At 40.5% G+C, this 12,041-nt stretch overlaps 1 protein-coding gene across 3 annotated transcripts in view; it reads right to left on the minus strand.

Annotated features, from left to right (window-relative positions):
• Positions 1-1,743: 1,743 nt before the first annotated feature.
• Positions 1,744-12,041, minus strand: part of SYT1 (synaptotagmin 1) — a 533,656-nt gene continuing 523,358 nt past the window's right edge. For all 3 annotated transcript variants that reach the window (XM_029954928.1, XM_029954926.1, XM_029954927.1), the window contains 2 exons: positions 8,952-9,085; positions 1,744-4,811 (listed from right to left, as the gene is read on the minus strand). In XM_029954928.1, the coding sequence (XP_029810788.1) occupies positions 4,605-4,811; positions 8,952-9,085 (341 nt within the window). In that variant the 3' untranslated portion in view covers positions 1,744-4,604. The remainder of the gene's footprint in view (positions 4,812-8,951; positions 9,086-12,041) is intronic.

Below are 12,041 nucleotides of genomic sequence, written 5' to 3' on the forward strand. Positions count from 1 at the left end.
AATTTTGGAATTATTTTGATTTTTAAAATTTTAAATTTTTTATTGTTTTTATTTTTTCAATTTACATCCTAGTTAGTCAGCATATAGTGCAACAGTGATTTCAGGAGCAGATTCCTTAATACCCCTTACCCATGTAGCCCACCCTCTTCCCACAACCCCTCCAGTAACCCGTTTGTTCTCCATATTTGAGTCTTTTATGTTTTGTCCCCCTCCCTGTTTTTATATTATTTTTGCTTCCCTTCCCTTATGTTCATCTATTTTGTATCGTAAAGTTCTCATGTGAGTGAAGTCATATGATACTTGTCTTTCTCTAATTTTGCTTAGCATAATACCCTCTACTTCCATTCACCTAGTTGCAGATTGCAAGATTTCATTTTTTTTATTGCTGAGTAATACTCCATTGTGTATATAATGCCACTGCTGATTTCTTTTATTGTTTTGCTTTGTTTTTGTATCTAATTCTAAGCGGGCCTTAAATTTTCTTTTCTCAACTTTTGTTTAGAACTCTGTCAACTGCTCCAGAGTGTATATAATTAAATGTCTTTCCACTGACTGACGAGGTTGTTTTGGCTTAGTCCCTATCCCTATTTGGCAGTGCCTAATAAAAGCTGGCTGAAGGGGATACGGTGTAGCCAGCTTTGATAATGAGATAAATTTTGCCACAGGCTTGCCTACTCTCTGACTTGGATAACTCCTACCAGTTCCCTTAGGGCTTACCTCACAAACTTTTCTTGATCTCTCCTCCCCTAAACAATGTATTCTAGGCTGGGATCCTCAGGATAAGATTCTGAGAGGAATGGGTTTTATGGAGGAGTGCTCTTGGGACCAACACCGGTAAAGGAATGAGGAGAATGGATTGGGGAGAGGGAGAAGGTGAGCCACACAGCAGTTGCAGTAACCCTTCTCAATGAACGCTTGGGGTTGGAAACTGAGGCATCACTTCTGAGAGGGCCTGCATGGGCCCACGGAATGTGGCCAGGGAGGAGGCCTGAGCTAAGTTAGGCGGCTTCCTCAGTAGAGGGCAGAGGGGCACTCGGTGAGCTGCCATCAGACAAGGCTTCTAGCAGCTGTGGCTGACTACCTCAGTGCTGAAGGGGATCAGGGTGGCACCTCGTGGTGTCCACTATGATTGGTCTAGAGGAGGTTCTCAGAGACTCAGATATCATTGTGTATTGTGACAGTGTGGCTGTATTGTGACTGTGGGCTCCCTGGGGCCAGGTATATCTTATTACATTATTTGTTGCATCTCCAGCATCCAGTAAAAACATGGTATATGGTAGGCACACATAAATGTTGAATTTCGTGGAGGAAAGATGTTTACTTGTTTTATCTAGTAATTGCAGTAGGCAGGGTATTTAATGTGTCATGCCCTCCGCTGAAAATGGAATTTTAAAAATCTTATTTTCAGTCCCATTTTGGGGAGGCTATGTGACTTAAGCTGTAGAATGAAAACCCTGCAGGACACATCTTAGGCAAAAAGAAAGCCTGAAAGTGTGCTGGCTGAACTGATAGTAAACAGGAAGACAGAAACACGTGTTGAGGTTGAGGAATGCTGGGACATGATGGCCGTCCTCTCTGGGATTGCTCCCCCTTCGGCCATTCTATATTCATAGGCATGACTCTGAGACAGGCATTCAGTGTAGGCTTTTTCCAGCTGCTGCTGCTTCCGGCAGCCCCCAGAGTCCCCAGGCCACGGACTCCGCAGCAGAGTCAAGTCAGAAGAAGAGCTGAAAGGCGGCAACATCAACAGGAAATAAAACATTTTTATTGAATATCCATGTAATATGTTAAGTCATTTTTAACAACAATCAGAAAACTACTGTGGGGTCACTACACAAAGTAAAACAAAATTTAAACCACCTCATCAAAAATGAAGGTAAATACAGCTAAAGTAGTTGGCTCGCGGGCCACGAGCCATATGGCAGAAGAAAACACCCCAACATTTCTACAAGATACAGAGAAAACCCACACATAGAAACACTCAAGCAGGCAGTAAATATACACAAAGGCAACTAGGATCTTTCTAGAGCATCAGCTTCTAATACTTTACACAGCTTTGTCAGAAAGGTACATGTGGCGTATCTGAGGATGAATCTGGGTCTTAAAGCAGGTTCGGTCACTGACTTGTGAAAGATGGCATAGTACCAACTAATTCTATGGTGACAGTCCCATGTCTGGCAGTGTTGCAAGAGAATGCATTAATAGTACTTTAATGCAAGAAATAATGTGGATCCGGCAGCTCGAACCTGCTTGCTTTAAAGTGTTGTTTCAGTGTGAACAACTGAAAGCTGAATACAGTGAAATTAAATGTCAGTTTCTGATATGGAAGAGATTTTTAAAAGTCAATCAACTCCCTCTGTTTGGTAGAGTTTGGTCTTTTAAACTGGACAGATTCTCATTTGACTCTTCCGTTCAAACTGATATTTAATCTCACATCATGACTTGTGGATCTTTTATCACCTATGTTTTTAGAAAAGTATGGACCATGCACAGAGAGGGAGATGCTATTCTCCTTTGTCCTTTGTGTCTGTCCCAGTACTAACAAGTTTGCTGTGACTGGGCCGAAAGGCCAAGGGCTTCCCTCTTGTTTGATGAGAAAAGAATAATGACGGGAATTCTAGTTTTATCAGGAAACAACCAGCCCCCCGTGTGAAGCCTCCCATGAGCCCTGTTTGAATTCTCTGTAGGTTTTAAGAAACGTGGCATGGCATCCTAACGTCCGAACATGAGGCGAATGCTTGGTTTTCCTCCATTTTGTTTTGGTATTTTGAAGATAAGCTTTCACTTCAATGCTTCACTACTGTCTGTGGCCTGGGAGTGACATTGGGTCCCAGAAGTGAGTGGCTGCAGCGTGAGCTGGCAGGCTGCCCTTCCACAAACTGGTTGTCCACCGTAGTGGGGGAAGAGTATGGAATATTGCACAGTGCTTGACAAATGCTGTGTGTTCCACCCCATTCTGTGTGTCTCTCTTGTCCTATGCATAGCTTTTTCAGTTCGGAATTGGTCCTTTGTAATGAGAACTGTTTGTGCTACACACACCTTGGGCAGTGCAGTAGGAGGGAATGGCAGTATTGTTACAACATCACTACGGGATAAACTGAGTGCTATCCACTGAGGAAACTACGTGTCTAAGCACACACGGCAGTCACAGTGTTACACAGAGCAGTCCTTGAAGACTCTTATGGAATGACTAGTAGCTTCGTAATAGTGCCATTTACTACATAATGACATTGGAAACATTTAAAAACTCCTCCTAAGTCAAGCGGCTAGTATACATAAGAGGTTGCTTCAGTTTGCTAGAACTTGTTCTTGGTATTGTTTCACCTTTTTTTTAAAGGACAAATTAAAACTTATTTAAGTAAAAAGAGCATATAAAAAGATCACTAGCTGTCTGTTTTGGCTTAATAGAAGTGCATTCAGAACTATGGCTAATTGTTTATTTTTTTCATCTTTTGATGGGATTACAATACTGTCTGTTGACCACAAAGTAATTTTGTGTCATAAGCACAGATTGCTGTGTTAAAAATATTCTGCATTCCTTCTAATATGGTTTTGTGTAATAAAATATTTTGTTACAAAGTCTAATGTGCAAACCTTTTGGAATTACTATAGGTACGAAATCTGGAACAGAATTCACAGGATGCACATTTTGTATAAAGGTGATAACGGAGAGCTACTTTTTTTTTTCTTTTTAAATAGTCAGGCAATATTTCAGAAATGCTGACTTCTCCCCTCAGCTTTTTCCCACCCACCCCATCCCCAGACAAATGCTCACGCACACACGCACACATGTACGCGCACGCACACAAGGAACACCGTCATATGGTTAGTCTGTATGCAGTGATAGGAAGTCATTGGCTCCTGTTCAGTTGCTCCCTCGAATGTGAGAGGGAAGCCCTTGTTTCGGGTTTGTAGATATGTACAGACAGATGCTATTCTGGTTTGTGGCTATGCTTCCTGGAGGTCAGTCTGGACGCTGCTCAGATCATGCTAATTTGCCTGTGAAGAAATTCTACAAAATTGGATTCACCCACCAAGTATGTGGTATAGGTATATCTTGGTACTCAAATGATTCAATAGAAAGCTCGGGTTTAAGTTGTCCTTTAAGATGTCAGTTTCACTGTACGAGTGCCTTACAAGTTGATATTTTTGCTGGAATGCAGACAATACTATATTTACCATATAATATATTATCAGCTCTCCTAGATCTCAGTCAATTTACATAATTTAAAATAGAACATCTTATTAAAAACATCTAGATATACACAGATTAGGAAACGCTTACAACATACAAATACACAAACTAGAAATAAATCTTTAGCATACTAGTATATACAACGGTGTGATACAATAAATAATTTCAGTCATGCTCTATCTACACATCATATTGCTTAAAAGAAGAGTGGATCTGGAGGGCAGTGGCATGATGAAGGGCTTAGGGGCTCTCTACGTTTAAATCTGTGCAAATTAAAACAGGATTTGAAGTACCACTGAATTTGTTAGGAATGCATGGCTGGAAAAATGAAAGGACCCATATCACTGAGGTATTTACAGATACTGGCTAAAGAGCACTATGTGGGCAGATGCGGAAAGGCTTCTCTCCTTTACTTCTTGACCGCCAGCATGGCGTCAACCTCCTCCTCTACCTGCAGGGTGTGCCACTGGGCGATGGGGCGCCTGGGGTTGGCCAGCATGTCTGACCAGTGTCGCAGCTCCGCCCCGGTGCTATTGTAGCCCACAAAGACTTTGCCGATGGCATCGTTCTTGCCAATCTTGTCATAGTCCAGAACAGTTACCACCACTTGCACTTTCTGAAAGAGGACACAAAATAAACATCACTCATCCAGCCCTACAGAGAAAGGCCCCTTGCAAAGCTTCCTTCAGATCTAAGCAATTGTAAGTAAGAACTGATCTCAAAACACCAAACAAGACTGAAAATGACTCGAAGACGAAAACCTGAGTCCGATCCCTATTTTGCCATCACTATATTATCATCATCACCTTCTTCAGTATCTTCAAAATACTGAATAAATGTTAGTTTTTGTGAGGTATTTGGCACAATTCTAAGTCTTTTACATGAACTACTCAGTTACTTCTCACAATAGATCCTATTAGTACTGCCATTCCTCACGTAAGATGCGGTGAAACTCCCTGCCTGCGGTCGTGTAAGGAATGCGTGCTGTGGTTTTCATAATCTGTGCTGTAACCCGTGGTGCTGTGTTGTCTTTGTCAGCTGTGTCCACCTCTGAGTTCATTCGTTTCAATCGCCTCATCAGTAAGAGTTCTGGCATTGGTATTTGGTACAATAATCACATGATTATTATGAGAATTAAATGTGACAATAGAGTGAAAGGCTTTAAAAAGTCATAAGGAAAAATAATTTTCCCATTTATGCATTTTCTCAATGAACATTTACGGAATAACTGTTGTGTATCCAGCACTGATCTCAAATGGAAATAACCTTTCAGGCCACACAAGATTTACTTCAGTTATTCCATTACATTGTGAGAGTTTATTTAATAACTTATGCTTTTGAACTGCCTGAATTGACGAAAGCAAACCCATGCCATTATAATATGAAAGACACACTTTTTCAAAGCACAGTTTAGTTCTGCTTCCTAAGTAATGGATTTGCTTAGTCAAAATGTGTGATGGCTCTAATCTAGAAACCGAGTGTAGAGATAAAAGAAGAGCTTAGAATAAAGTAGAATGCATAGCATTTGGTGGCCAGAGTTAAAAGGCACGGAAAATGTAATGATGGAAGCCAGGGCAGGATGGAGCTCCTGCTGGGTTATGGCCCTTTCATGGGCTTTGTAGTCTGAGCACCACATTATTGTACCAATGTGCTAAGAGATGGCACCCATGTTCAGCTTCACATCAGAGAAAATGACCACTTGTGGAAATGGAATTTAGAATGTAAAATGCAACCCACTGGCAATAAAGGAAACAAACTCCATCTTCCCTTGTGCGGCCTTGTATTGATTCCATTATCATGGGAATCATCTATCCATTGGATGATATTTGGAGCAGAATCAGTTTGGTTCTCAGAAAAGTTCTCAGAACTTTGGCCAAGAAAATTCATCAGGATGAAACCATATTGCAGGGAATAGGGGTGGGGTAGGAGCGTTAGGGACACCGTGCACAAAAGTAACAGGGTTTGTAGAGGTTGGAGTGAATAGCTGGAGTGAGTTTTGACGATTTCACCTAGGAATATACTGATAAATAGCACTCAAGACAAAATATCCTTATGAAGGCCTTGGATTAATTTCTCTAGCTGCACAGGTAGTTTATTTATACATTTTAAGGGGAGGGACTACAACATTTACATGTGCTTTTAAAAATCAGCATATTTTGCTCATAATATATACTTCATAGGGAAAGAAACAAAGAGAAAGCCGATAATCTTGTAATCTCAGAAGGAAGAAAACCTAGACCCTTATTTCAGTATGGAAAAGGCTCGACTGTTTCTCTAGGAAAATGTGAAGACTAGAACAAACCAACAAGAAGCAGAGGCCGAGGGACGCAGTCAAAGATGTGCTCATTATTTCCAGGCCTACTGCACTCAGTGAAGCGCTCAGGTTCTGCCCGTCCTCACAGAATGATATCTCCTCTCAAGTGCTGCCCCAGAAACCTAGCATATGTCTTATTCGTAATGTGCTTCATTTTTAGTATATTTGCATCTGATGCAATTTATAGTTGGAAAAAACCATTTATTTTTGCTAAAGGTGTAGAATTGTAGCTCAAAGAAAGTTTACAACAGGATTTTTCATCTCAATACCCTGCTTACATTGTTTGGTAGTACTAAAAAAACCCCCAAACTCCAGGAGGTTTCAGTTTCCATAGGAATGACTTCTTAGAACTCAAAAAGAGTTCACTGAACAAATATTGAAACTAAATTGGAGAAAAGTGGATGTTTTAGGGATTTACCAGCGGTGCAAAGCAGTGACCTCACTGGTTCAGGCTGGTTAACAAGTGGCTAGGGACAGGGAATCAATGTCCTCTGCAAGGTCATTTACTTATGTAACAACTGTTGAAAGTAAATAAGTATGTGCAATTTGCTACCATGTGAAAATGCATATGAGAATGGTTAGAGAAAGACCATGAACTGAAGTGAGGATGGTGGAATTCTTGGTGATTTTTAAAGAACTGTCCTATACAATACAGTAGTGACTGGCCACATGTAGCTATTTAGTTATGAATAAAGTTCCTTGATCCCACCGGTGGCTGAGGTGCTCATCACCCACTTGAAGCTGGCGACCACTGCATTGGAGCGCACCAGTGATAAAACATGTCTGTCCTCACACACACTTCTAATAGAAGGCACTGATTTATATACTGTTTTCATCTTATTATTAGATCTATTTACTAATAAAATGTTAATTTGAAAAAAAGAGAAAACATTAACATTGTGAATAATAACAATGATGTCAACCATTTTGAGTGTCCGTATGTGCTTGGCACCCTTCCAAGTGCTTTTATATGCATAATCTCACTCGGATGTGGAGTCCATTATTCCTATTTTACACATAAGGAAATTCTAAGCCTTGGTTTCCTCATATATAAGATTGGGATAATAACTTCTCGCATAAGGTTATTACAAAGATGCAATAAGGTTATGCATAAAGTGTTTGAATTGGGCACTACAACACATGCAGCTATTATGTTGGTTTTCTTCATGGAATAAGGGTGGGATTTATTAATAATATATATATGTATATATTCTAAATTACATTTTATATTAAAAGTAAAAATATGTGGGGCACTGGGTAGCTCAGTCAGTTAAGCTTCCGACTTTTGGTTTCGGCTCAGGTCATGATTGCACAGTTTGTGAGTTCAAACCCTGCACTGGGTTCAGCACTGATGGGGCACAGCTTGCTTGGGATTCTCTCTCTCTCCCTCTCTCTCTGCCCCTCCCCTGCTCACACCCTGTCTGTCTGTCTCTCTCTCTCAAAATAAATAAACTAAAAAAAAAAAGGAAAAAACATGCAACTAAAGAATATATACTTATTTTTTACATTCTGGACCTTTAGAAATTGCCATGTTGTAGTTTTGATGCCTACTTTTTTATTTCTCCTTCATGTTACGAGCAAGCTCTTATATGATTGAAAAGATAAACCTACATCAGTTACTCAGTAAAATGTAAAAATCGTGTTGCTTTAAGACATTTGACTCTCTGATATCCATTAAAGATTCACAAGAAAGAGCTGATATTTATTGCATGTGAACTTTGAATTTCAATGGTCTCACTATGGATATGAGGTAAGAAAACCTAAATATATTCAAAAATTGCTAAATAATGAGATCATATACTATTGTGGCTACATGTAGCATCCTGTTTTGAACATATTATCCACAGGTTCCTTTAATAGGATACGCCTTATAATAACAATTATTATCTGGCAAATGTAGGTTCTATTTTTACAAAAATGTCCATCCATTCCAACTTAGAAATTGGAAGCTGAATTTAAACAAAATATGACTTCATTTAATTTGTCTATTGTTAATCACCCTTTAATAATGAAAGGTTAAAGATGCTCCATATTTAGCATCAACTAAAGTATTTATCTCTTTTTTTTTTTTGCCATAAAGCTGTGATAAGAACAATTACATATTATGGCTTGGGAATAAATAGTGAAAGCTCATTTTTCTCTTGGCTTTTTAACCTTTATGGATGTATTTTTTGAGTTAGCAGAGTCGTTCTGTTGATTTTCTTTTTCCGACTTTATTTCTGCCCAACAGAATGCCAGCTGTTTTTAGCTGATGAATCAGCACATCCTGTGCTGTATATTTTATCATTTCCTTCTGGATGTGGCTTGATTATTAAATATGCATGGGAATAAGAATGGCAATTCTAATGAAGGCCTGAGCACTGATCATTTACAAGGTCTATGTCTTTATGTAGACGGAAGAAATAAAATTGAATGGGAAGACAAAATGATGTGTGACATTACCTGGATTTGCTCAAAGGGTACCTCAAAGCTGAATGACTCATTGTAGTAGGGGTTAAGCGTGTTCTTTTTAATTGTTGTCTTTTTCTTCTTCAGCCTTTTGCCATTCTGCATCAGGTGGATCTTCACATAAGGATCTGAAAAACAGAAACAAAAACTTCAGGTGTCAGAGATAACATTTTTAGATTATAATTTAGCTTATTAAAAAACTCAGGTATTCCCAATAAGAAAATCATTGGATAGCATATAATTGATATTTTTAAAAAATGTTAAGCATTCTCTATTGAAAGATTTTGAATAAACTATGAGCCAGGTTTCTGCCATGATATCTCAATATTTATAGCTGGATTTAGAGGATAAGAGCTATAGTATGCTAATAAAGCAACTCTTTGGGGGAAAAAAAGAACATCTTGACACGTAACATTTGCCAATGTCCGTGGTAGGAATACTCTCTTTTTTTTTAAATTTTTTAAATGTTTTCTATTTATTTTTGAGAGACAGAGAGAGACAGCACGAGCAGGGGAGGGTCAGAGAAAGAGGGAGATACAGAATCTGAATCAGGCTCCAGGCTCTGAGCTGTCAGCACAGAGCCTGACGCAGGGCAGGAACCCATGAGAGAGATCATGACCTAAGCCGAAGCTGGACGCTCGACCACTGAGCCACCCAGGCGCCCCTGGAATACTCTCAACATGGCCAATTTCAAGTTACTAAATAGTTTAACAACTAGCTTACTAAATTCCTGAAATATTAACAATTGGCTCTTATGAGCCGGCAAAGTACTGGTTGCATCATACTACTGCTTGAGAATAAAACTCGACAGAGAAAGGACAAAGGAGCCATTTCATTCATTCATTTACTGATTTACTCAATATTAGCTATGCCCTACGGAGATGGCAGCGAACAGTGAACAAAACAGATCCTCACTGTTTTCATGATGGAACTTCGTACTTGTGGGGGAAACAGGAAACTTGTAAAGAAGTGAAATACATATGAAAGAGTTGACAAGAGCATTCTGGAAGTAAAGAGCAGAACAGAGATATCCTTGAGAATACAGGGGCAGTATGGTGAGTATAAGGCAGCACCAGAATTCTTACACTTAGATTGCTCGGGTGAGGCTTCTCTGTGGAGGTAACATTTAATCTTCTTTAAATATTTGTTTATTTTTGAGAGACAGAGCACAAGTGGGGGAGGGGCAGAGAGAGAGGGGAGAGAGGGAGACACAGAATCCGAAGCAGGTTCCAGGCTCTGAGCTGTCAGCACAGAGCCCAACGCAGGGCTCGAACCCACGATCATGGCCTGAGCTGAAGTCAGACACTTAACTGACAGAGCCATCCAGGCGCCCCAGTGGAGGTAATATTTAAACTGAGATTTGGAGGCGACTTGGTGGCTCAGTTGGTTAAGCCTCTGACTTTGGCTCAGGTCATGATCTTGCAGTTCCTGGGTCCGAGCCCCACATCAGGCTCTGTGCTGACAGTTCAGAGTCTGGAGCCTGCTTTGGATTCTGTTTCTCTCTCTCTCTCTGCCCTTCTGCTGCTTGATCTCTCTCTCTCTCTCTCTCTCTCTCACAAAAATAAACATTAAAAAATATAAAGAGATTTGAAGGTTAAAGGGAGAGAAAAGGCCACTTCTGTGAGCATGTGTGTGTGTGTGTGTGTGTGTGTGTGTGTGTGTGTAGTGGTGGGTAGGGTGTGGATGGAGAGGGAGGGACTGAGAAAGAGAGAGAGATATCAACTGATTCCAGGACTGTGTCCCATCATCCCTAGGTAGAGAATAAGCCAGTACGCACAGAAGTAATGAGAAAAGGAGCAGAATTCCCTTATCATTTTCCCCAAAGCCTCATTAGGTAAGGGAAAGTAATAAGCAAATCAATGGAGGGATAAGACGATTCCCATTTACAGTTCTCATTACTAATGGATGAAGGACATACCTTCAGGTTACTAAAAACCAACACCCAGGTTCGGTGGTAAAATCTCTCTATTGTGTTCTTAAATATTTGTCCAGCTCATATGTAATGCATATTCATTATAGAACAAAAATCGGAAACCAATGATAAACAAAAAGAAGAAAAATTTAAAATCATCCATGGTTTTACTCCCCTAAAACAGTGCAAAGCCTTCTACAATATCTGTCGCCCCCCCCCACCCGCCTTTCAGTAGCTGTAGGGATTTGAGTGAAGCTTTACAGATTATCTAGTTTAATGACCACATATTTTTAGGTAACAACCTTTTCTGGTCTGCAGTTTTTTCAGCACAGTAAAATTCTGGTTTATTATTGGACAACATTGTTTACACATACATCAAATAGGCGCAAACCGCAGCAACTTCATAGACAATTAAAAAAAAGAAAAAGAAACCTTTTATCTCTGGCCTCTTAAACCGACTCATACAAACCAGCTGTTTAAATTTTTTTTTAATGTTTTATTTATTTTTGATACAGAGAGAGACAGAGCATGAGAGGGGGAGGGGCAGAGAGAGAGAAGGAGACACAGAACCGGAAGCAGGCTCCAGGCTCTGAGCTAGCTGTCAGCACAGAGCCTGATGCGGGGCTCCAACCCACGAACGTGAGATCTGACCTGAGCCGAAGCCGGAGGCCCAACCAACTGAGCCACCCAGGTGCCCCAAACCAGCTGTTTAAAGTACAGCTAAGTACATACACAAAAAACGCTACTGGGGTAAGATGGTTTTTGTGTGCGTGCTACGCGTGTGTTTTACAAGTTTTTTCCCCCCTCCTTTGAGATTGTAATGAACATGGTCACACCACAAGTGGAGTCAGAAGTAGGAGGGAGACTGCTCCCCAAGCCTGACTTGTTTATCCAAGATTAAAAACGTCTGACCCCAACTATACCTACAAAAATGTAAAATGTAAATAAAAATTACACACACATTTTCCTTTCTAAAGTATTTTTAAGAAAAAAGCAGCGCCTCGGAAACTTTGGGCGTCTTTTCCTTTCCGGCTGCAGCCTCACGCTGCGGTTTGGGCTGTGTGGCGGGAGCACGTGTCCCTGCGCGGCGCGGCCAGCGGGTGGGAGGGCGTCTCTTCTTGCAGGCGACCACGTTTAGAGTCCGGGACTGGGCGTGGAGGGTGGATTGGTCG

The sequence above is a fragment of the Suricata suricatta genome, chromosome 10, assembly GCF_006229205.1.
Source record: "Suricata suricatta isolate VVHF042 chromosome 10, meerkat_22Aug2017_6uvM2_HiC, whole genome shotgun sequence".
In the NCBI taxonomy this organism is placed as follows: domain Eukaryota; kingdom Metazoa; phylum Chordata; class Mammalia; order Carnivora; family Herpestidae; genus Suricata; species Suricata suricatta.